A 26278-nucleotide genomic window follows, 5' to 3' on the forward strand; every position below is an offset into this window, starting at 1 on the left:
CATTTAACATAAATTTATTTATTTGTAGAATAAACAAATAGTTAGGGGCAGATTTTCAATTTCTAGTTAACTGATAACTACATATATCGGAGATATTTGGACGTTTAATGTATAGAAATTATTGACAAATTTGTAAGAATCCATTTTATAAATTTTAAGGAGACATTGTAAGAACGGCCCTTAGTGTTGTAAATCAACCTTACATCGAAAAAAAAATACAATTGTCGATTAATCGACAAAAAAAATGAATTTTTCAAATTTCATGCATAATCAAATTGGTAAAAAATTAATAAAAATTTACAATACACAAGAAATCGATTAAGTTGCTAGATCTTTCAAAATTAGTTTAAAGCAAATAGGATAATCCAATAAACATGCTATGATTATTATAATGAGTAACCTTACAAACCCGCTAATAAATATATAAAAAAAAATCAAAACTGGCCCAATCATCCACAATAGTTTTTCACCGATTTTCCCCACATCCGATGGGAAAATCCTATTCTTGTCTGTTAAGTCAGTCGGTCAATCAGTCAGTGTAAAGAGCTTTATATATATTTAGATGGGGAATAATAGTTTATTGGCTTGGCTAATGAAATTGGTAGCTCTCCAGGCAATTGCAATTAGGCAGCGTGCAACGTGGCGCCAGATTCGAAAGATGGCCCATGGTAACGGGAAAGGAGAGGGGCACAAACCACTTGGGATAGGCGCAAATGGCAGCCGGTGGTGCAGCGGATGATTTCTCGGCATACTGTAAGGACAGACACTAGTGATTCGTCTTAAGGCCCAATCTCGAAATGCTGCTGCTCACCTGCTCGGTTATAACCGGTCTAAAGGCGCTGCTACGTGGTGGCATGGTCAGCTGCAGGGTTTGTGGCAGTGTTGGCGGCAACAGCGGCAACTGCGGCAGCGGGGGAGGTAGCAACAATTCTTTTGCGGTCTGCTCAGCCGGCGGAGAAACATTCTCGATGGCCCGTATGAGATCCAGATCACAGCGTTTGAGCACCAACTCCAGCACGGATCGCTTACGCTGCGGGAATAGCTGAGAGAGCATATCGATGGCCGTTTGCGAGACATGCTCACGCCTTGGAGCACTCAGATCCTGTGGCACAGCCAGGGCTTCAGGCTCTACTTGTGCTTTGTGCTTCTCCTGCTGCTGCAGTTGCTCCTCACGTGTCTCCTCCTCGGTGGACTGCTGTGGACTCTGTGATTCTGCTAACTGCTCTCTGGGCTGTGTTACCGTTAACCCAAAGATGCTACCCGGCGGCAGGGTATCGATTTTACGTCCCGTCTTATTGGCCACCAGACGCAGTGCAATCGCATCCTCCACCGCCTGCTGACGCTTCAGGGCAACCTGCAAATGGCAATGCCAATTGAAATTAATATGCGACAAGTGTTGGTCGACTTTTCAGACACACTGTTTGACTTTGCCCCCACACAAAGCACACAGAGAAGACCAACTGCAATTCCTTTGGGTATCATTCATTGACGGATGAACTGTGTTCCAAATATCCAAATCGCCCAAAAATGGTTAAGAATTTTATGAGACAAATAACCATTATAATTATTTTTTATATTATACTCAATTTTTTTGTTATATATATTTAATACATAGAATGTTGTATTTATTGCAAGCTAACAAAATAGTTCAAAAATCAAAAAAAAAAAAAAAATCAAAACAAATTTTAAAAGAAATTTAAAGATTTTTAATATCAAACTCACATGCGCTGAATAGTCGCTAATTAAATAAATTAAAATGATTTGAGTTATTTCCATTTTTTTAATTGAGTCAAACTTTAACAACAGTTTTAAATTCTCTATAATTGAAAGTGAAGCGAAAGTTAAAGCGAAGTTAAATTAATTAATATGCCTTGATACACTTATTAAAAGTAATAATAATTAAAAATTAATAAAAACAATTAAATGTGCAAATATAAGATGTAACTAACTAATAGTTATTTTAGCTACAATCCTAATAAACATCAAAGTAGGAAAAAGGAATGTTGAAATTCAAAAACAACGGCGATTTCAAACCTCCAATTTAAAAGCAATCGGGAACACGCCAATAGTCGCAGTTCAGTTCCCAATCCCCGTATGTAATGCGAGTCCTGGCAACACTTGTGTAAACATTTGGTAAGCGGATATTTTTGGTCGATTTGTTGCTACGCTTTGACAACTTTCCATCATCATCGTCGTCCTCATCATTATTTTCATCGGTGTAGGCATTAACCCCGCCAAAGACCACAAATCTGAACACGACTTCGAATTTCATTTGCTTACATAGTCCACACCCGGAAGGGGGGCGATTGTGGAGAGAGAGTTACAAGGGAGTTGGTAAGTTGCCCAAAGGATGTTTGTCTTTCGAATAAGAACAATGCAGGAGGTTTATCTAAAGACAATACTAACCACAAAAAGCTACGAATATTATTTTCTTGGAAAGACCTCAACATTTCCGTATCAGTTTCACTAAATAAAAGGATGGTTTATGAATAATAACAGCCTTTCTTTGAAAGATTCATAAAATAATTTATTTTTAAGAAAATTTACAAAAACCTATATTTTGTAAAAAAAAAAAAAAAAACTAAGAATCACCTATCTTCTTTTTCCTAAATACAAGCAAATTTTTAGTAAATAATATCAGGGTATCAAACCGAAACGAATATCGGACTCAATTACGGTTTCGGTTATGTTTTCTATTTGTTTTTCGGTTATCGGCTACTCAACATCTTCGTTCGGTATCGGTTTCATAACGGGTACCGTTTTTTTTTGTAAGTTTAGGTTTACAAAATCAAATTAGATATAAAAATTTAAAAAATATGTTAGTTTTTAATGCAAAAACGTTTTTTAGTTCAAAATATAAGTTATTTTTAATGAGATCAAAATTTAACGATAATAATTGAAGTACTCTTGGTATTCGTGTAAAACATCATTATCTATCATTATCTATGTTGAATCATAGAAATAGTAGGGAACGATAGTAAATAGCCCTTTGTCATACTTTTGCAAAAAGTTAATAAGTAAAGTATGACTGAACATCAATTTGTGAAATATACTGCTTTACAAAAAGATAACTTTTTTCTTTTGAGTATTATTGCTGGGTTACTTTTATTTTCCCGGACTTACCTGAGCAGCCATAATGCGTTGACGCTCGAAAATCAGCACACATTTGGCACACTTGCAGATCTTGTAGGTGCAGAGCTTTTTATGACCACGTAATTCGGAAATGATTCCATGGTTGCGGCATCGTGCACATTTGGGAACTCTATTCGAAGATTTGGGCTGTTGATTGTCAACTGATTTGCCCATTTTGTTGTTGGCTGTTAGACGGGCCCGCTTTGCAGTAAGTTGACTGTCGACAGTATCATTGGCCATAGCTGGGAAACTGCAGAAAAGATTCAATTTAAACTGATAATTAATAAAAAGTTGCCGACGTTATCGTAGCTAATAGTTGCACTGTATTTGCCCAGTGGAAAGAAACTAAATTTTAGAAACACTTGACTGCATCCAGTCAATTGTTTCAAAGCTGACTTCTATTGAACTTTGTTGACATACGCAAGCGTATTGGCCAGCAGCCATTGACGCAAGTGCTCAACAATGCGATTGGTGGTTGTCTAAAGTAAGGCTCCACCTAAGAGGCGTGTCTACAATTGCGAGAATAAAAAAGCAAACATTCATAATTAATAAATTGTACGTTATATGTATTATACTATTGTATTTAAATATAAATATGAAAACAGCAAAAATAATCATGGCCGATTATTAAATGGAAAAAGCGTTATGTCCAATATAACGCACATTCCACTAAAACACTATCTATCGCCAATCCTCCTCTTAATTGTAAATATATCCCCTTTCAGAATTTAGGGTATTAATTTATTTTTTAATTGAAAAATCAAATTAAATTTGTTAAAATTGTCTCCTTATTTCCAACGCGTCTTATACCGAAGGGCTGCCAGAAAAAAGTTGTGAGTCCCAGAAAACAGTTTTCGTTCTGGCAAGCCGTTCCGTTCCATATTAGGTAATAAGCTAAAAATTACTATTTTGGAAAAAAAATATCTTTTTTAAATTTATTTTAATTTAAAAGCTAGAATTTTTAAGTATTTTCAGATTTTTTGTTAGAATTTGTTGATTTTCTGCTATTTATTGCATAGCTATTGCGTTTTGCAGTTTGCATTACCTAAAATTTAAATTTAATGTTAATGTGTCTGTTAATAACAGTCATGAAAATGGCACTCCTCATAATAACTCAGAATAACTTACATAATCTACTCCTCATTATCTATAATAAACTTATGACTTAATTAAAGAATATGCCTCAGTAGTGTTGAAGAACATTTATTTGGTAACAAAACTAATCTGTGAAACATGTCCAATTATACTCATTTAAAAATAAAATAACACAAGTTATTCATATATCAATTGCTGTAAATTAAATTTTAGTGAGATGTTAACATACATGTTTTCTGTTAATCGGCTGCAGAGTTGTTAACGCAGTTTTGTGACATTTTTGGTCGAAATCATCTGCAAAAAGTTCCAACAAGAATTATTTTTTTTTAAATTTTGAGTATAACAAATTATTTATTCATGAATTGAATTGTTATTTAAATAAAATGTTAACACTTTCTTTGGTCTGTTAAGTATATACAGAGTTCTGAACGCAAATTGTGTTCCCTTTTAGTATATTTTATTGGACAAATTATGAAATGGCTATGCAAAATAGCTGAGATACTAGCCAACTTTTTAGCACATACCTCTCGGCAAATTATTTATAAAAAAATAAAACATTTAAGCTGCCCGCTTTTGCTGATGTTAAGTGAGGAGCATATTGCTAATGAGGAGTAACGTCATTAAATTGTATATCTAAAATACACCAAAACATCTGGTAACTAATAAATACTGAATAGTTTTGTAAATTGAAATTTTAAAATTTAAAAATATCAAAAAATTTTAGCTTAAAAATTAAGAAATTGTTTTAAAAAGGTATACGATTTTTAAGTTACCATTTTTGTGCATTGTTCCCAAAATGGTGCATGTTGCCAGATCGGAAAATATTGCAAAGCTAAAACAGTGTATCCACACCAGTACTGCCAAGATTTTAGGGGAACAAAATCTGTTTCTGGCTGGAAAGCTTTTAAAATTGTTCTTGTGGGCACTTTTGCACAGTTTAACCAAAAATATTAACACCAAAACTTAGGTGAATATATATTTAAAATAACCAGATTTCCAGCTAACAGCAATTTTGAAATTTTTCTAGCAAACGAGCTCTGAAAATAGCCAGAACTAGCTATAAAATAGCTAACTTGGCAACAGTGGAATTCAACAGCAAAGTTTTGCTCAGTCGGAAATCTTCTTCGAACGTTAAAAGATGGATCGGTAGCTAAAAGAGATAATTTAAAGCGAAAAACGCAAAGAAAACGGCTTTTGTCCGCTATTTCAGCGATTTTTTTTGTGTTGTAATCAGCAGAAAAATTTTTACCAACAGCTACAACGACCAAACACCACCAGTTAGTCCCAGGCAATAACCTACAGCAATTTTACAATATCTATTAAATTTTACTGCAACTACACACACAAACCAACAATCAAGCCCAATAGATAGCCACACAAAGGAAAGGTGAAAAGCGAATTAGAAAATTATTTAAAACGGCAAAAAATAAAGAATATTTAAATTTTTGCTCGCTTTTCCAATGTGATGAGAAAAATCCGAAGCCAACAGCAACAACTACAGCCACCACCACTACCACTACCAATATCCGACCGACAGAGCAGCGCAGCCATCGTCAGCAGAGCAGCTGCCGAAAAGTATTTATGAGAGTTGTATTGGCCAAGTAAATTTCCTGCGACAATTTTTGATGCTGCTGCGCAATTTGCGACAACACCGACTGCACTTACAGCTACAACAACATCAAGAATTCAAATCACACAACTAAATTTCTTGGCAGAGCGGCAGCAGCGCAACAAAAAATCTTTAAACAGCCACCATTTTGAATGAGCGCAACAACAGCTAGCGCCACTCACAGCAGTAGAAAGAGCGAGAGCACAACGCCGCAGCAGCAGAAGTAGCAGCAGCGACGTTGACGTCAACGTTGTTTCTTATTAGCGCTGCGGAAACGAGACGCAGGAGACTAAGCATTGCAGCTGTTTGACCGGAAAAATTCTCAAAAGCTGCGTGCGTTTGTTTTTGTTGTAAGGAGCGTGAAGCAAATAGACTGTGTGAGTGCCTAATTCCAATTGCCAAAAAACAAAAAAAGTCGTACGCAAACGCCAAAAATGATGGTCGAACGCATTTTGGAGGAGAAAAATTCCAGCACAGCTGGTGAAAAAGAGCAGTTTGAGTCGCTGCGCCTCAACGCCGGCAGCGGTGGCAGTGGCAGTAGCAACAACAACAACAACGCTAGCGGCTCAGCAGACAGCGGCGTAGGCGGCAGCAATGTCTCTTGCAGCAACACCGACAACAGCTGCAGTCGAAGTCAATCAGGTGAGTGCTCAATTTCAAGTTTTTACTCCTTTCGTTCTTCTTTCTGACTCTCTTTCGCTCTCTCGCTCGTTCACTCTTTTGTCGTTTGCTTTCGCTACGTAAAAAGTTTTCATTGAATTCAAAACAGTTGTTGCCCCACTGTGCGAGCTGTGTGCATTGAGACTTTTTTGCAGCTGCCGCACACGCATAATAAAAAAAAAGAGAGAGAGAAAGAGAAGGAGACATAGACAGACTCAGCTATAGGCATCGCCCTTCATCCCTTTACCTTGTGGCTTGATGTCCTTCCAAATGCGTTCTCTGCTTCTTTATCTTTGACATTTCTTGCCCATCTCTGTTTTCGTGTTTTTATGTTCTGGAAGCGAACATTTAATAGCAATAATAGCTATGCACTTGCATCACTGTGCGCTCGCCTTTTCATTTCCATGTATTTTTAGTGATTCGGCCAAACAGCTGGCAGCCTGGCAACAATTCCGTCTATATTGCCCACATATTCCTAGAACTCTTACATGTGTCTGCTTTGGGTATCCCTCGAGGTCTTCGACATTATAAATCACATACTCAAATATACATACAATACAGTTAGTCAAGTAATAGTTTTGACAAGTAAAACAAAACAACTTGATTAATTTTTTATATTTTAGTTGAAAGTAAAGAAATCTTTTATGGTTTTCCCATTATTTGTAAATAAATTACAAATATCTCATTTTTAGTTAATCAAAACAAATACTCGGCTAACTGTATGTACATACATATGTATGAAACTAACAGATACACAGCGTGTGTTTATACAATTTTGGGATCATGTTGTTTGGTAATCAATTTAATACACGTCAAGTATTGATTTTCACACTCCAGACACGATAAAAATTCCCCACAGTGGGTTTCTAGAGGGAACATTCAAAAAGTCAAAACAAGTGTTTGCAACAGTAGAAAATAATTAAACCAGTAGTTTTCAAAGGTTTCTTTGATTTTCTATATATTCAAAGAACACAAAATTGTAACTAAGTTTATATTTGTATTTTGGTTTTTTTCCATACAAAGTGGGTTGTAATCTTTTCGTATTCCGTCTCAAGTGTTGCATTTGGATAATCTTAATTTGTATTTATCATCAGCTCTTTGGACTTTTCACTGAATTGAAATTGTCTCTTTTTTAATTTAGATTCTCAAGCGCAAGTATGAGTATATCTAAAAATGATTGGGTTATCTTGAAACGAATATATAGAAAAGTGTTAATGATAAGATATGAGAGCGCATTCCCCCTTTACAAAACATCTGGAAGCAAAAGCGCTCTCCCTCCCACCTATTATAAACAGCTGTCCAGATGAACCGAGAAACTTTCCCAGAATGTCTTCCAAGTCTACTCCTACGAATGGGATGGGGAAGAGGGGCGACTGATTCAGCGACGTGGGCAGCAGCGTGAAATGAATTATTGTTGTTGTTGCTACTCGTATGCTTGGGCAAGCTGCTCGTCGAGGCTTATTTCCGGAATCGACAAATTGACGAAATATATTTGCATTTATTATTCAAAGAGCGCGTAAAGGAGCAAGGGAGACACAAGCTATCTCAGTAGAAATTGTTAGAGCGAGACAGGCATGCATACGTATGTACGTATCTAACAGCTAACTTAGTTGAGTGAGCAGGCAATTAATACAAAAGTGATTCATTTGAGTTTTTTAAACTTTGTGCTGTTCGCAAAAGTAGAGAAATAAATGCAATGAACGAAACGGAGCATAGTGTTAATAAACTGCAAGCGAAACTAGTGCTGCAGCTGCAACAGCGACGCCGACAGCGCTGCGGCAGCATATAACCTTGATGACGTTTATTGCACTTTGGCGCTGCAGCAACAGCACCAACAACAACAACAGCAACAAAGCTGCAGTGCAACCCAAAATAGAACGACTGCCAAAGCAAGCGAGCAAACAAAATGAACGAACGTGCGAACAAAGACAAAGCGATGAGCGCGGCCGCCCGCTCTCTGTCCTCACCACCCCCGCTACGCTCCACTCTACTCCAACGCTGACCGAGTTCGAGCCAGCGTCTGCTGACGTGTTGCGACTGAGCAGCTGACTGCGCTGCCACTAGTGCAGCAGAAACAGCAACAGCAGCAGAGCATGATGATGACAAACCTAAAAAAAAATTGCAAGAGTGCTTTTAAAAGATTTGGCTGACTATGAAATACCCTGTTAACCAAATCTGAAATACACTACTTTGTAAATAAATACCTAGATAATGAAATAGATGCCACCATAGTACTAGCACGTTAAACCCCTTATTAAAACTATATTGAATGGTAGTTTGTACAGGGTATAAAAATTTGTTAGTAAATATCACGTTTACTAAGGTGAATGCATATAAATTGAAGCACAATGTGCATGGTGGGGGGAGGGGGGGTTTATATAGCAATTTACAGCTGTCCGCTGAATACACGCGCCTTGTCAAAATGGCCTGCGAAACGGGATTGGGATTTGGGAGTGGGATTGGGGCGAAGGCGTCGCTCTGTCAATAATTTATTTAGCAATTTTCTTGCCTGCAACAATGAAAGTTTGTCGTAGCACTGTTATAATAAACAGTTAGGCAACAAAGTGTTTTGACAAAATCCAAAAATGAACACAACAAATATTTTATTTTATACATTTTTATTTTAATTCTTAATTTGTTAACTTGTTTTAAACCAAGTTAAAAAATAAAGAAAAATAATTTTAATGAAACTTAACTTGTATTTTTAAAAAAATAAAAAACAAAAATTCTGAATTTGTATTTTGTCAAAACACTTTTTCTTGACTTACTGTACACAAGCATTAGTAAATACTATATTTGATACATATACAAACATGACGAAAGCTTTGTGGGTGGCTACTTGGCTAATTGCCACCATGCGTTGGTCTCTGCAAGAATTGATGAGCGTGGCAGACGGTATGGCAACGGCAACAACAAAATATAAAAAAGTAATAGTGTATCATCATTATTATCAGCCTCATGCACAGTGGTTGTCATTTTAACGTTTTAAGTAAACCATAAAATCAAATGTGTGTACGTGCAGCCGCAGCCTCACACACGCACACAATACTTTGCCCTCCCACATCATGGTATGGAAATTTATTTAACTCTGCCCTGAGCGCAACGTTTTTCTCGCATATGGCAACGCTGTCCGACATGCAGTGTAAAAAGAAAAAGAAATCCAAGTCGCACTCAAACACATTTCTTACGTTCAGACAACATACATATGTATGTATGTATGTGGATATTCGAAAACAACGCTCCATCAAAGTAATGTTTGTTTTTGTTTTTTCTTTTCATTTTGCCCTTCCACTTATTTGTTTTTGAACGCAATTCGCATATCAGGCGATGATGTTTTTGCATGTTTGTATATTTGTATTGTACTTGTGTTTGTGTCGATGTTTGCGTTAACCTCGTTTTTCACGCTGCCCTCCACAAAAGCACGTCAGCAGCCTACGTGATGTTGGGCTTGTATATGTGCCTCACACTTACAGTCAGGTATACAAGACAGAGAGAGAGAGAGAGAGAGAGACTAGCAGCCCCTTGTCTGTTTGTTCGGATTTGTCTTTTGTTCGTTCATTCGTTGGCGCTCTCTGTCGATGGCTGTTGCTTTTGCTGTCTGCTTTTTTGCGTGGTCATACCGGTCTTTTTCAATGCGCAGCCCAATGACTGTTTCATAGCCGCTCTCGGCTCTCTGGCAGTCGTCCCTCTCTCTAACTGTGGTGGGCCACCACTTGTCGCTTTTGTTGTTATTATGCTCATGTTGTTTTTGTTTAAAGCTGCAGCGACAAAGCGGGCTGTCAGTTTTTACTCAGCTGGTTATAGCTCTGCTCGTTTATGTTGTGACTACTTTCGCTCTTTCTTTCTCTCTCACTGTGTTTCGCTCATGTGTTTACTCGGGAGGCCAAAATAAAATCAAAATAACATGCTTAGCGATTATGTCAGTCTCCATCGATTCGTCTGTTATCGTCTGTTTTTCTCTCGTTCTCTTCCTTACGCTCTTTTTGTTGTTCTGCCAAACCTCGCTCTATGAATTTGTAATGTTGATTTCATTATTTTTAATAGAACGCAATTTAAATTTGTTAAACATTAAACAAAAGCCTCATGCATCTTCCGCTTCAACTTCACGCCCGATATTGTTAAAAAATGTTATTCGCTCTGCGGTTTCTCTTTATTTTTATTTTGTTATTATTTATATATACACACTATGTACACATATCTGACCCCACATCGGTTCTTTTAATTGAATCAAATTAAAAACTTTCCATGGCAGAACACATGCTTAGCTCTCAATTGTTATTGTTGACCCAAACTAGCGGGAGGTTAATCATATGATATAAAAACAAAACAACTGGCTTTTTTATTTGTTAAAATATACAATTTGCGATTATTCAAAATTTGGAATTTGGAAACCTGCTTCATTTCCGTTTGCTTATTTTGCTTCCAGTTGCATACTGAAGTTGGAAAAACAAACAAAATGAATATTAATTGCATAAATAAACTGATATCAATATATTTCTACATTTATGCATATTTATTCCATACCTTAAGCATTATCATGTGTTAAAAAGTCACGTAAGCACAAAATATGCACAAACATTTGCGACGTCAGCGTTTGTAAGCTTACATTCTCTTTGGCACGTGTAAAGAGCGCACAGCATAAAAAGTAAAACTTTCCTCCCCTCGCTCGCCCGCATACAAGACAATACAACAGCCTGGCGATAGTTCCAACTCTGCCCACACAGTAAATATCGCTCACATCGCTACCGCGACCTCCCCGTGCGATTGGACGTTTCACTCTTATTAGAAATGCGTTTGGCACTTCTCTATTCTGTTCTGTTTGTGCTTTTGTGCTTTAGCTCTCTTTCACAGGTTCTCTCTTCTCTTGACGCTCTCCCTCTCTTGTTACGTTAGTTTTTCGGCTGCTGCTGCTGCTGCCTGGCCGGGGCTGAGGCTGACACTGTTGGCTGTTCGGCAACGCGTGTTTGTTTCTTTCCTCGTTTGCGCGGCGCGACGATAGTCCGGCTACATTTTGTCCGTGTTTAAAGAATTGTTCTGTTTTAAATTTTTGTACTATTCGGTTTTATCATTCGCACACATGTACATGTAATGTGTACATATTTTCCGCAGTCGCCGCAGCACAAAACTCCACGTCGTCCGTCGTTACACACTTACAATTTCTAGAGAGTTTCCGCGTGTTTATTGGCAACGTTCGTTCCGTTTATTCATACATCGGACGATTCTAAATTGTTTACTGTTGTGTTTAAGATGACGGCTGCCTTTTTGCGCATTTAATCCAACACTTAGTCAAAATAAATATCAAAAACTATAAGCAATATAAAATATAATCACAAAAAGAGGGAACCGTTTTTATAAAAGCGTTTCTAAAAAAAACAAATAAAATTACCAAAAACGTGTCGGGCGTTAGCAGCGACGCCATCATCAACGTCGACTGAGAAGCGGGCATTGCTTAGACAAATTGCGTTGCGGTTAAAAGCAAAGCACAAATACAACAACAACCACAAACATGTTGGGTAAATACAAATACAAATACAAATAGAATGCAGCAACAACAATTGCCTATTATAGAAGCTTTAAGCTCAAATGTGCGATATCCCATAACCATATATTTATTATAAAGTGTGTGCTATAAAACTGAATCGATTTAAATGCCGGTTTTGCATTTGTTTTGCCTCTTAATTCATTTACTGCCTTTCCGCTATTTTTGTCACTGTGTGTGTGTGCGTCTCATTTGGCATTTACTTTGTTGTTGCTCATATAACATGTATTGCATTTCCTTGTTGCTGTTATGTTCTTTCACCTCCCATTGTTTCAGGAAAGAAAAAAAATAAAATAAAAAACAACAACAAATGGCATGTAATATTCTCTTAAATGCATATGCATGAGCAAAGCCAACGGTAAACAAGTTTTGCAATTCCAATTAGAACACAACAACTATAACAATTACCTGAGCATATTATAGTACATGCATTCCTATAAGCTAAAACAAGACAACCATCCTACCTACCAAGTCTAATAGGCAAGACGAATGAATACCTTAAGTATTTATTTTTGATTTTCTAACCTAACATGATCGTTTATATTTACAGTAGAATTCAAAATATCAACCAATAACTTTATTGAAAAACAAATACTAATATATTGTTAGAATTTTCATCTTAAATTTAAGTATGAACAGTAGGGTGTGTCGATTTGCATATCCAATTTCTTAATCTACGGTGAATATTAAGATGTTTTCAACAAGAAACCATAGTTCGGCGGTGCGAACAATAGAGCAAGACATCGGTTCGGTTCGCAAATTAGTTTGGGTTCGAACCTTGGTACAATTTCATGCAAAAAATATTTGTATTGTTATATGTACATTTTTCTCTACTTTTTGAATTAATAAATTTTTTTTTTTAAATTAATAAAATTCTGATGATAATTTAAATTTAATTGACTTATATGACTTTTTTAATCCGAAGTCTCAAATAATTACGTAATATTAGAAAGCCATCAAATTCATGTAATTTTTTGTTCTTTTAAACCGAAACCTTTTATTTTAGGAATCGGTTCGGTTTAGGTTCGGGCTCGCAAAGTAAATAATTTGAAGGGTTCTTCTACGTTGTTCTATGGGATCAATTTGTTTCTGAGACTAAAGAGCATGTCAAGGACTTGGTTTTTATTTACACCAACATGGCACACATTACATTGTTTCTTGTATTTTGATTTGTGTGTGACTACGTGCCGACTGAAATCCATGGAATCCAATTTACTCTATTCTTGCGCATCCCCATTATTTAGTCAAAGCATCTAGTCAGTAAAAATACAGAGAGATGGTCAGTTCCAATTAGAATATGCGTTGTAGCAAACAGGCTCAATGAGTGTGTAGTTGAGAGTGGGAATGGTGGTGTGAATATGTGAATGGAGTATCACTCTCCGCACACACCCACAAAATGCCCACCATGCACCTTTTCCCCCTCCCCCTAAGATTGACTAACGACGACCTTGAGCGCCAGCGTCGACAGGCCTATTCACAAATACACGCACAATACACTCATCACTGTACTGTGTGTACATACAATGTACATATGCATGTGTGTATGGTTTTGTTATTCATATTATAATTATGCATTTTGGTTTGTTGTTGCTTTTGTTTTTACACTCACGCGTTCATTTGTATTACCGCTTACCCTGCCGGGCGGCTTAGCTGCTGCTATTGCTGTAGCTGCTCTTGTTGGTTCGCCATTTTTATTCAACTTTTGCTTTTACAATTTCATTCGGCGGCGCAATAATTTTCTTCTTCTTAGGCGGTGTGGGTTTGTTGTTGTTCGTTCGGTATGAAGTAACAGCAAGAGATTAAGAGTCGGGCGGAAAGAGCGGCAGAAAAAGAGATTGTGTCGGCATGCCGTATGCTCGGTCTCTCTTTATAAATACTCTTTGCAGCCTTGCTCTCGATTTACCCGAATGTGTCGCATGTTTTCTTCTTGCTATTTTTCTTTATTAGCTTTTTTTTTATCGGCTTTACTTTTATTAAATTTGAGCAAAATTTTAAACATTTTAATTTGTTTGCTTCTGCGTATTTCGTTTTGTTTCCTGGTACGCCTCTTTTAATTTCACCTCAGCCAGGCTTTTCTAATCTTTAACAACTTATGTACGTACGTTGTTCATACATATGTACATATATTCTTCTCTTTTACTCTTTATGTTCCTCTGTCAGTTAGTGCTACTACTTAATTATTGCTATTACTGTTTATGACACTTGAATGTTTTGTTGTTGGATTTAACAAAATGTTTCAAGGTTGCTCTTGTTGTTATTTTCTTGAATGTTTATTATCATTTCATAGTGTACTGTTTTCTTTGATTGTTGCTTTGCTATCGGTTTCGTCGTTTGTGATACGAGGGTTAATTGATAAGAGGTGAAGAAGGTAAAGCTTCAATTACAAATTGGCACTGGGAGCTTTGGCAATAAACAGATAAACGAATCCGTTCAAATAAATCGTCTGAAAGGTTCAATTTCACTTTTAATCTATTGATTTGTTTGTTTTTTTTTTATTTTTATGTAAGGGACTTATGTTCTAATTTTCGTCTTGTTTTGCTTAAACAAATATTATAAATATAAAAAATTAAATACACGGAAAAGTGGAAAATAACTTAAATAAATTTTAAAAATTTCAAAAGGGATGTTGCTTTGATTCTCATATACATAAATATAATCGGGTTGTCCCAGAAATCCCTTTTGTCCAAGTTTCTCTTGAGTACCAAATTGTTTTGAGTTAAGACATCAATATTAAGATAGTCAACGAATTTGGTTAACAAAAAACTTACACCTTTGCTAGTCAAGTGAACGAAAAATGAAATCCCTACTTTATCTGTGTCCCGGGATATTTAACTAGGGTAAAATAGTGATTTTGCTGTGAGACCCCAAAATGATTGGGTTTAGGAAGATAATTCATCTTAAAAATATATGCAGATCGTAGCTGGTATTGACCAATAATCGAGTTTTTACATCATATGCATGAAAATTCCATCCTTTAATAATTTTCTTAAAAGCATTTCTTAACGGCTTACAGCTAATTTTTTATTTAACGGCACACATATTATGCGACCTATCCTAAGCTTGACTGTAATGCATATTATATACGCTTGGCTCTTAACTGAATCGCGAACTCCAAATTGTTCTAGACGTGTTGCATCATCAGAAGGAACAGCGGGCGGGCTTTACCAACAACTGTTTCAGTTGGCAAGTAGTCAGTCTTGGCAAACACATGACAGCAATTGTGCTGTTATGTTAAAGCGTATTTATGGCGTTGTTTAAACACTCGCATATCTGAAACGCAGTTTATTATTTCTTGCATTTTATGAACACAATCTCTGTGCAAATATTTGTTGCATAGTTTTGTTTATAGAGTTGTTCTGGCAATTTAATGCAACACGAATAAAAATAATAAACAGCAGTAAAAACATTATTTATTTTCGGTGGGTCTTTTATTAATCAAACAGTCGGAAAAATTTGCATACTCTTACAAAAAAAAAATAGCTGAGGGTAATACATATCTGTAAACAACTTAAAACGAGTTGAAAAAGATAATTTTTTCTTCAAATATAAATAAAAAAAATATTTTTGAAATCGATTAAAAATATTTAAATTACTTAACTAAATAATTAGAAATATGTAATAGGATAACGCTTATGGTATCTTGAAGTCGATCATAATGCTGTTTACTCCTGTCCGCTTTCATTTGTATTTGTGTAAACATTTACACAAATTACGCGATGCAATGATGCCTCCAGTGACTTATTCTCGCTATTTGCCCGTCATTTTGGGTTGCTTGTGTCATTCTCAAACTTTTGGTTATTCTTTGCCAAATATTTTGACTTGCTTATGTGCTTCTTCTCCTTCGACTTGGGAGAAAGAGAATGAAGTACGACGCAATTAATTTAAATGAGCCACAGCCCGTGACAAATGTCAAGTCGCGCCATCGAACCAGAACCTGATAGTGGTTAAAGCCGCAATCCGCTGGAAATCTCATTTGACCGGCCGGCAAACACGTCAACGCTAATCTGACTCAAAGCTAAAGCTCATGAGTTTTTTTTTTGTTATTTGTTTTGTTTACACTTTTTCAAACACAAAAAAAGCAACAACAAAAAGAAAACTATTTTTAAGCTTGTTTTGGTTTCAGTTTTCTACGGCTTCCAATTGGCGTTTAAGGGAAAAATATTAAGTGATTAGGAGATACCCTGTTGCTTTTAAAGATTTTAATTGTCAGATCGTTATGAAATTTATGTGCTAATAAATAGTTGTCCTTGAGATCGACTTTGCTATTTTGATTATTTTGCTATGAATGATTACGCCTTCTTGGTATTGTCATACCCATTTTCAACAGGTGCAGGGTAGACAAAATAACAGGCTTTTTTTTCCAATGTTTTCACAGTGCGGTCTATTATATAGTATTAGGAGGCGTGTGCTGTGTAATACTGTGAAACACAATCTCACAATCAAGTTGATTCGGTAATAGTAACATGAGAATTTGAAAACAAAACTGTAATGGCAACAACACTTCTCATCTGACTTAGATAGATAAGCTAATCCAATCATGGAATTCACTGTATTTAAGCTTCATTTACGCAAAATAGACAAATAATATAATGGACACTTTTGAGGGAAATATGATGATGAAATAATCATCAGATATTTCCATTTGCGTCTGTATTTAAAATAATTATGGTATCAGGAGATTAGTTGAGTTATGACTTCTGAAATGTCAAAGGTTACAAAATTTAATGAAAATGTATAAGAGTGAATGACGAAACATACTTGTAACGATTTTAGCAATTGTTTTAACTTTCTACATTGCAATATTCTTCACTTAACAAAAGTCACATATGATTTGTCAATATTTTGACTCTGTTTTTATCGCCACAACAAATTGCCCGCAATTAATCATAATTAATTTCTTGCGACAGCAAACTCTGAAACAATTTTGAGAAAAATCTAGAACAACAAAAGAATGTATTGAATAAACGAAATGATTTGCAAAAATCTATAAAAGAGATGCGCAAAAAATATCGTAAGAGGCGCCAAAAAGCAGACGGCAGATGCCTAACACAAACAAATTAAAGCAATAAAAATAAATGAAAATCCAAAATGGATATTTATATTTTTTGTTTTTGCTGCACGCTTCTTTGTTTCTTTTAAATTTTAATTTACGTAAGTGATAAGAAAATAAAAGAGACGCACTAAATAGGCCAAATTTAAATTTAGATAAGAGGGAGTGTGTGTGTGTGTGTATGTGTAAGAGAGACTGGGTGGGCGTAGAAACGTGTGCGAATCTGAGGCGTGGCGAAGGATGACGCGTTGCGGGTGGTGGGCTGTTGGCCAAAAATTCTTCGAGCCATTTAAAAAACCAAAACAAAAACAACGTTGAGAATTTTATATTGAAAATGTGTGCGAGCAACAAATGACGTCTGCACAAGATGATAAAGTATAGGATGGGGCTGCAGAGGTTCGAGATTGTTACTTGCACCGGAACCAAAAAGAACCCAAAATTAAATCGAAATCTTGTCTAAACATTTAATACGATAGTGTGTGTTTGTGTGTCTGAGTGTGTGTATTTGTTTATCAATCTCCGAATTGCGTTCTTAAGAAATACCCAGTTGTGTTGCCAGAAGGCGGAAGAATACAACAAATGTCTAGAGAAAATGGGTCAACGAAGAAATTATGTGATTGGCAAGTGGATTATAAAAGCATTTAGAATACATAGATAACGACTGATTGATCGCTTTCAGTTAGTACAAAAACGACTTTGTTTATTCGTTTTAATAATAATCCAGATATGTTAAAATGAACAAAGGCAGCAACTTTTAAAATTATCTGTCTCTCCTTTCCTCAAATACATATGTATGTAATTTTAAAACAATGGAAATTATAAGTTCTTAAGATATTATCTTCAGGAAACATGATTAAATTTAATGATGATACAGATTTCTAATTATAGAAAGATTTCTTAATTTATATTTATGATTAATTGTTTTTTTATTTTAAATTTTATTTAAAGATCAATCAACTAAATCTTCTCTTTTCTGTTAAGCACGAATTATGTACTGAACTTGGTTAATAATATGAATTATTTGTTACATTTCTATTGTTCGATGCTGATCATGTGATTCTCCACATTGTTGTGTCTATTATACTTGAATAGATTGTCTAGTCCGTCGTTGATTTATTTTATTTTATTATGCGTATCATTGCAAGCCATTCTCATCAGTTGACCAGAGGCCAATTACCTCTCGCTGAAAGTCCAACAAGTGCAACGATGCATATCAGCATTAGATTTATTACAGACAAGGCTCCTCGTCCCCACTTCTCTTGGTTCTACAGCACTCTCTCCCGCGCCTAAAAACTCCACTATACTTTGTTCCACTCGACTCTACGCTATTCTACTGCAATATGGGATTGACTGTCTGTCTGTCTGTCTTTATTGACTGATTACGGCGTTGCATTTGCAATTTGCAGCAGAGCCAACTTCGATTGGCGATTGGGTGGGCCAGCGATCTGCTCCAGGCTGGTCGAATGCTTTCGAGTAGTCGGACCGAAAAACATACAAACAAACGGAGAGACAGACTTGTAAGTCCAATGGGTTCTATAAATAGCTGGGTATACTCGCCCGTGCCTGGTTTATGACAACAATTAAAAGATACAATAATACGTATACGCTTGTGTGTGCTGTCGTCGTCATCATGATGATCATTATTATGATGATCATTGTCGGGCTTCAATCGCTTCAGGGCGCTCTCTCAGCCCGTCTTTCAGTCAGTGCCCTCTCCTCATCGGTTCTTCTCCTTCACGGAGCATTTCCACAATAAACTTTTAAATTAATATGTGTGTGTGGACTTGCATATACTCGTACATATTTTATTTTTACATATTTTATTCAACTTACTCGTTTTTGCATTGGGGCGACTTGTTTACGACACGCGATTTGCTTTCTACGCAGTTGAGCTAAATTATGTGCTCGGTTCACACACATGTACATATTTCGTATCTGAATGTTTGTGTGTGTGATCGTGTATATTTATATTATTATTATTATTGTTTTTTTATGCATTGATAAAAGTTGAAAATAGGCATACAAATATGGCAAGTGGTCGCCGATAAATGTGCGCAAATATTTATTGTGTTGAAGCATAAAGCCAAAGGTTCAGTTCTTTTGTAGATCGTACGAATCTTGGAGGGCGTCTTATACTTGGAGTCACTCGATAAGCATTGGCTGCTGTTGTTTTATTTGTTTAACACTCTGTTGAGTTTCCAATTATCGCCAGCATATGAAATTGAAGGCTGACAAATAATCTTCTAAGCAAAGAATTAAATTATCACGCTATCAAATTTGAAGATTTGTTGATTTGAATGGACAACAGCAACAGCTATGGGTAAAATTTCACTAGGTTTCACTAAGCTATATTAAAGTAAAATATACACATAAGATTTGATTTGGATTGGGTGTATTTTACCATATAACAAATAAGGGGAGCTGTATTTGGTTAACTAAACCGCTTTCTTCTTGACTGATTTTTGATTCCTTGATGTACTTTTTCATATTGCAGATGTAAATCAACACTAAAATTGTGCAATTTCCTATTTAATATTTTATCATAAAGCTGTGAGAGATTGCATCAGTAATTGTAAGCAGCTGACGATCCAAGTGTTGAGTAGAAATACCTTACCGTGACTCACACGATTTAAAACACACTTCTAACTGACGACATGTTTATACGACCGTTAATATTATGATTATTAAAAGTTACTCACGATAGAATAAAGCTTTCAAATTTAATTATAAATTACAATAAGAACATAAAATGTTAAACTTTAATTTAACTCTTTAGCAATAATTTTTTTTAGTAATATGTATCATGGTATAAACTGTGTTCAATAAATTCTTTGTTTGGGGTTATTGTTGCCAATAGTTGTGAAAATGGTTCAGTTCGCTTCCATACGTTGTCCAAAACAGTTGCTCCTAAAAATATTCAATTTCTATTTTCTAACAGGAGCCAATAACTATTGCTCTATAATTTCATCATATTTTTCACCATTGCACCGCAATGTTTGTTAATTTAAAAAATCTATCAGCATAATAATAACAAATTGTTTTGTTTTGCAGACGGTCAGAATGAATTGACACGCTACAGCAGCGAAGATGTGTCTGGAAACGAGTCGAGCGAGGCGCCCAACATGACCGAGGTGGAGCGTCAGGCGGAGCTCAATCGGCACAAGGAGGAGATGCAAAAGAAGCGACGCAAGAAACGCATCAGCTCATCGCTGCATTCGTCAACTTTTCAAGGTATTTCATAAATTATACATTGATTTCCATATGTATATTAATAATGCCTGCATTTTAGAACTGTACAAGTTAACTGGCGAAATACTTGGCGAGGGTGCGTACGCTTCGGTGCAGACGTGTGTGAACATTTACACCGATCTGGAATATGCTGTGAAGGTTATCGATAAGATACCGGGACATGCGCGTGCGCGTGTCTTTCGCGAAGTGGAGACATTCCATCACTGTCAGGGACATCCGGGCATCTTGCAACTGATTGAATTCTTCGAAGATGATGAGAAATTCTATTTGGTGTTTGAGAAAATCAATGGCGGCCCATTGCTTACCCGCATCCAGGAGCACATCTGTTTCTCGGAGCACGAGGCGGCGCAGATCATTAAGGAAATTGCGTCCGGATTGGATTTTCTGCACAAGAAGGGCATTGCTCATCGTGATCTCAAGCCGGAGAATATATTGTGTGTCAAAACGGATTCGCTGTGCCCCATTAAGATATGTGATTTTGACTTGGGATCCGGCATTAAGTTCACCACGGACATCTCATCACCAGCCGCAACGCCGCAGCTTCTGACACCAGTAAGTCTAATTGGAAGATTGCAAAGAATTTGGCCTAGATTATTAATGGTAAATGTATTGCTTGTAATTGCAGGTCGGCAGCGCCGAGTTCATGGCCCCCGAAGTTGTTGATCTATTTGTGGGCGAGGCGAATTATTATGATAAGCGCTGCGATTTATGGTCCCTGGGCATTATTGCGTACATTTTGCTGTGTGGCTATCCGCCCTTTTCCGGCAACTGCGGTGAGGATTGCGGCTGGAATCGTGGTGAAAACTGTCGCACTTGCCAGGAGCTGCTCTTCGAGTCCATTCAAGAGGGTAGGCATTCAAATTGATTAGACTTAAATTTTAAATAAATCCATCTTATATTTTTATTATTTATTTTCTTTGCCTAGGACGTTTTTCATTTCCGGAGGCTGAGTGGCATGATGTGAGCGATGAGGCCAAAGATTTAATATGCCGTCTGCTGGTAAAGGAGGCATCCAAGCGTCTAAGTGCCGAGGCAGTGCTTAATCATAACTGGATACGGATGTGCGAGCAGGAACCGCCAACCAACAAGCAAGCGCGCCGTCACAAGGCGCTACAAACCCCAAACAACATTCGCCGGTAAGTGTACGGGCATTTAGAGATGGGCACGACGTCGTCTGGAAAAAAGTAGAATAATGTTGTCTGCTAATTAAACTGATCCTTACGATCCTTAAAAATTGTATCTTTCTATTCAGTAAAAAATTATAATTGAATACATTAAGGTACCCTTACAAATTGAAGCAAAGAAAACTAATTGAATTTTGTTTTTCCCTTTTTGCTAAATTAAATTTGAAACCCTGCTACAAAAAGACTAGTGCATGCCCATCTCTAATATCATTAGCTAATGTTAGTTAACTTTAACTTATTTCATTCCTACAATTTGCAGCAATCATCAGTCGGCCCGTGAGATATCACAGTTTGCCGAATCAGCAATGGCCGTGAAACGTGTGATCCTGCAACATTTCTCGATGCGCTATGATTATATGAAGGAGCGTCCGAATATTTATCAGCCCTCGCAGGCGTACATGGATGCATATAGCGATGAGAATTACAATCCAAAGCCACCGGCACATTTTACACGCAGCCGGTCCCAGCGCACGGCAGCCGCAGCCTCAACCAGCTACGGCGGACGCTTGTCAACGGCTCAAATGCAACGGAATGCCAGCACTCAGAGTCGTCAATCTTCGCGAAATGCCTCGAGCATTTTTAATAATAGCGGTGGCTTCAAGACGCTTAATGTGCACGAGGAGGACGATGACGATGAGGCTCTGGAGGCATTTGGTCGCTTGGATGAAGGTGTTGACGATGAGTGGGCGCAAGCGACGCGTCGCTATGAACAGGCACGGGAGCAACAACAGCAGGAACATCATCGAGCAGCCAATAGCAGCTTAAGCGAGGCTGAGAATGAAGATGATAATGGTGATGGTGATGATGAAATGGGGGGAAGAGAGGCCGAGGATTATCAGCACTATAAGCATTATTGGCGCGAGCTGGACGAGGATGAGGGAGACGATTACTTGTATGAACAGCAACAGCAGCGTGAGGATGATATTGCCGAAGAAGATGAATACGACGAGGAGGAGGAGGAGAAAGAAGAGAAGATGGGAGAGGAGAAGGATGAAAGGGAGGAGAATAACGAAGCCGACAATCGAAACAAACAATTGAAAGCTAAAGTTGAACAATTTGGCGTTGAGAAGGCCATGAATGGGGAGCAAAAGGTAGAGTGGGAAGACGAAATGGAGGATGTGGAGAATAAGACGAAGGAAAAGGAAAAACTTATTATTGATAATATGGAAAAGTCAAAGCAAAGCGAATTTGCTAAACCAACAACAACCATGCGCAAAAATGCGCAGGAGATGGAGATAGAAAATGTTAAGATGGATGAGGCGGATCAGCAGAAGAATGAAGAGAATGACGATGTTGATGGGGCTCTAAAGCAACGACCAACATCAAGTGATATTAGTGCTACCACAATCACCAATACCAACAACAGCATCAACACCAATAAAATGCAAACAACACCAGTTACAACTGCAACACAAATTAATGGCAACAATGGCGATCAGCAAACTGGCGATGATAAGGATAACGATTATGATAACAATGTTAATGATGATGATGTTAATCTATTGGATAGTATTAGTGATTTAAATGAAAAGCTACCTGAAATTTATGAGACTGCAAAAATTGTTGTCAACTCAGCGGCAGTGCAAGCAACCACAACAACAACAACAGCAGCAGCAGCAGAAACAACTACAACATCAAGTGCAACAACGTGCCCACCAAATGATAAAGTAATTGATAACGAAAATGAAGAAGATGATTTAAATGCGTTGAAGAACGCACCGACAACTGCAGCTGAGGAGACAACAATGCGAACGACTTTTGGCAAACAACAGCAACAACAGCAACAGCAGCCACAACAACTGGCACCTAATAATAATAAGCAGCAACGCAATGTTTACTTTGCATTGGATGTATATCAGAATGACGAGGACGCCGACATAGACGAGGAGGATGACAACTACGATGATTACGATGAGCCTGAGAATGGGATAAAGCTATCGGAGAATGGATTTAAGCAACCGACGCCGGCAATATGCAATGCGTATACACGCAAGCAACGCAAGCAGCAGCAGCAACGCTACATTGCGCCGCGTGGAGATTCCATGGAGAATTGGCGCTATCGTAGCCATCAATCCGAACAGCCGCAACAGCATTCAATAGCTACCGGCGGATATCGGAAATATCGTCCGCCTTTTAGCACTGGCGGCGGTGGTGGCCACTATGGCAATCAGCAGCGCAACTATTTGGGCAGCTTCTCACACAGCGGCGGTGCCGCTGGCTACAAGGTGGCACCGCCACCGTCATATCCTCTGCCAATGCTTAAACAGCAACAGCAGAAGCGTCACAATAGTGCTGGCAGCAGCAGCAGTGGCAGCGGCGGTTCGCCGCCATCCGATGAGCAATCGACATTGCCCGGAACGCAGATACGCAATTGGCGTCAGGATAGCGTTTATCAGCCAATGCGCAGCGATGGCGTGAGTCAACCGAGAGGCATACACCGCTCACTCCATCAACAACAGCCAACCCAGGGTCGCATTGGCTCCGGTCGCTTTGTGCACTCATCGCAGGTGCCACCGCATTTGTTGGAGGAGGCACCCAAGCTGGGCATTGGCCTGTCGTCGCCCAGCGAGAGTCTGTTGCTGCAGCGGCGCATGCGCCAGCAGCAACTACCCGGTGAGGTGGCAAGTGGCTAATCAGTCCGATTGTAGCGAGTATAACCACAGCAGCTGTGAGCAGACGCCTCAGCAAAGCTAACAGATTGTTTTGGCCAACAAAATATGAGCCAATCATGGAGAATTCTTGCGCTTGCGGCGTCCTGGCCAATAACGATTACAAAAATGTTTCCTTTTTTTTTGTATAATTTTTTATATATACACACATATACACACACATACACCACAATCATAAGCAAACTATAAATCATAATTTGCAAAAATTGTCTCATTTGATACACTTACAAAAAAACTGTAAACGCAAAGAAACTACTTAAAATTCCGTCTTATTTATAATGCAGATAAAACATTGTGTAAAAAGGTTATGAATGAAGATGCTGTTAAAATAACAACAACAACAACAAATACCAAACAGTCGTTCGAAAACAAACAAAAACCTTTTTTTATAAAAAAGATTTAAAAAAGAAAACATGTAATTAATCGCTATAATTTTTTATTACGAAAATAAAAACAAAAGTATGAAAGGAAAGAAAATTGTGTTATAAGCAAGTTACATACTCGTGTTAAAAAGAAACTAAAAATTATATTTTTGGATAAACTGAAATTGCAAAGAGAATTTCTTGAGCAAAAGTTAATTCAGCAACAGTTGCCGCCAAAAATGTGTCTTTTTTTGTGCTTTTCTGTTAACTAAGTCAAAACCAAGTTGTTGCATGTTTTTTTTGGCTAAATATCAATTAATAATTTAAACAATAAGGAATTTTGCATACCGAAAAACCAAAATGTACAACAAAAAGAAAAACTGTTGAGAAATCGCATTATTTGATTAATTTAAATTAACAGAAATTGTTACAAAAAAGAATTTAAAAAAATGAAACAATGTAATGATCAAGTACAGAAAGTTGGACCCAAAGTGAAAACCGGGTCAATAACATAAAAAACACACTTAAGCACACACACTTTATACACAATGTGTGTTTCAGTTGGTCCAAAGAAAATTTCTTCTATTTGTTAAGCAATTGAAATTCAAACAACAATTGATACATTTTAATTGTAATTGGAATTGTAATTGCATAACAAATACTTGGTAATTTTTTAAAACTTCTTAAACACATTTACTCAATGTGCGTTTAATATTTATGTTAAACAAATTAACTTCTCATTCCTTTTTCATAAATGTTAAGCACATATTGAGAGTTCTAGCCTTAAACTGTCAACTAAAATTCTCTTCGCTTTCATTTCGTAACTTCTTGCTAATCAACTTTTCAAATATACACAGATACACTCCCACTTTTCTTAAAAAGCAGAGAGAATTCTTGACATTACACATTGCTCAACAAAATTTCTTGCTGGGCGTAAATATATGAAAATTAAAAGAAAAGTGAATGGGTTAATAAGAACATAAAAATAATAATAATTATAATAATAACAAGAAAAATTGTGATATAAAATGTAAATGTAAACTGCACCTGAAGAAAACTATCAACTGACGCTGTGCCATCAACAACAACAACAACCGCAACTACAACAAGTTACAACAACTACATAACATTAATAATAAAACCGACTACAATCAATCGAAGTTGTAGTAGCCGGAAGAAGAGTCTAAAGAAATTCGTTTTATTATTATTATTATACATTTCTTTTTGTTTGTTTGTTTACGCCCCACAAAATCAAATGTCAGAATGCTTTGCGCCTAAACATATTGAATACATACGTACATAAAACATACTTCTATTTTTCCAACAAGCAAAACTAACAAAAAATATAAAAAAAACCTGAGATAAAAACAATAAAAAAAAACTAAACAAATACAATTTAAATACTTCCACGTAAAGAAAATATAAAAGAGAAACTATTGCTATGCATAGAATAAAAAAAGAAAAGAAAAAACTACAACCTAATTATATCTAAATTCTAATAAATGGAAAACATCCAGAGACACAACATTTAAGTGCGAGACCCAGATAATTTAAATTTAATTTTTACGAATATGTATTCCTACGACAAAACAATACTTTTGTTTGCATTGTAAACAGGAACTCAATCATATAATGGCAAAACTAAGGAACGCTCTTGTTTTAATTTGTAAAACTGTGAGAAATGTTTCGCAACGAAACAAAAAAAAAACATTTATAAGATGTGAACTAA

At 36.8% G+C, this 26278-nt stretch overlaps 2 protein-coding genes and 1 long non-coding RNA gene across 4 annotated transcripts; 1 reads left to right on the forward strand and 2 right to left on the reverse strand.

Moving 5' to 3' along the window:
• Positions 1-555: 555 nt before the first annotated feature.
• Positions 556-7092, reverse strand: LOC117792342 (doublesex- and mab-3-related transcription factor A2). Its single transcript, XM_034632427.1, has 4 exons — positions 6744-7092; positions 3124-3382; positions 812-1354; positions 556-751 (listed from the first exon to the last, which is right to left on the reverse strand). The coding sequence occupies exons 1-4, from the start codon at positions 6794-6796 to the stop codon at positions 590-592; spliced, it is 1017 nt and encodes a 338-aa protein (XP_034488318.1). The 5' UTR covers positions 6797-7092; the 3' UTR covers positions 556-589.
• LOC117792340 (probable serine/threonine-protein kinase MARK-C) lies at positions 5333-24470 on the forward strand. 2 transcript variants are annotated; one of them, XM_034632424.1, is made up of 6 exons: positions 5333-6478; positions 20137-20316; positions 20375-20886; positions 20960-21182; positions 21260-21470; positions 21778-24470. In XM_034632424.1, the coding sequence occupies exons 1-6, from the start codon at positions 6271-6273 to the stop codon at positions 24149-24151; spliced, it is 3708 nt and encodes a 1235-aa protein (XP_034488315.1). In that variant the 5' UTR covers positions 5333-6270; the 3' UTR covers positions 24152-24470. The 2 variants fall into 2 exon arrangements, with proteins under 2 accessions (XP_034488315.1, XP_034488316.1); XM_034632425.1 differs by lacking the exon at positions 5333-6478 and adding an exon at positions 11827-12009 and having other exon boundaries at positions 21778-24422.
• Positions 10635-11444, reverse strand: LOC117792345. Its single transcript, XR_004618163.1, has 2 exons — positions 11021-11444; positions 10635-10929 (listed from the first exon to the last, which is right to left on the reverse strand). It is a non-coding gene; the product is annotated as an uncharacterized LOC117792345 (long non-coding RNA).
• Positions 24471-26278: the final 1808 nt, after the last annotated feature.

Source organism: Drosophila innubila (assembly GCF_004354385.1).
Source record: "Drosophila innubila isolate TH190305 chromosome 3R unlocalized genomic scaffold, UK_Dinn_1.0 2_E_3R, whole genome shotgun sequence".
Lineage (NCBI taxonomy): Eukaryota > Metazoa > Arthropoda > Insecta > Diptera > Drosophilidae > Drosophila > Drosophila innubila.

Coding starts and splice junctions, on each gene's coding strand:
- LOC117792340 (XM_034632424.1), top strand. CDS start 6,271: ATGATGGTCGAACGCATTTTGGAGGAGAAAAATTCCAGCACAGCTGGT. Junction 6,479..20,136: donor CTGCAGTCGAAGTCAATCAG/GTGAGTGCTCAA, acceptor TTTGTTTTGCAG/ACGGTCAGAATGAATTGACA. Junction 20,887..20,959: donor CGCCGCAGCTTCTGACACCA/GTAAGTCTAATT, acceptor TTGTAATTGCAG/GTCGGCAGCGCCGAGTTCAT.
- LOC117792342 (XM_034632427.1), bottom strand. CDS start 6,796: ATGTCAAAGATAAAGAAGCAGAGAACGCATTTGGAAGGACATCAAGCC. Junction 3,383..6,743: donor GAAGGACATCAAGCCACAAG/GTAAAGGGATGA, acceptor TCTTTTCTGCAG/TTTCCCAGCTATGGCCAATG. Junction 1,355..3,123: donor AACGCATTATGGCTGCTCAG/GTAAGTCCGGGA, acceptor TGCCATTTGCAG/GTTGCCCTGAAGCGTCAGCA.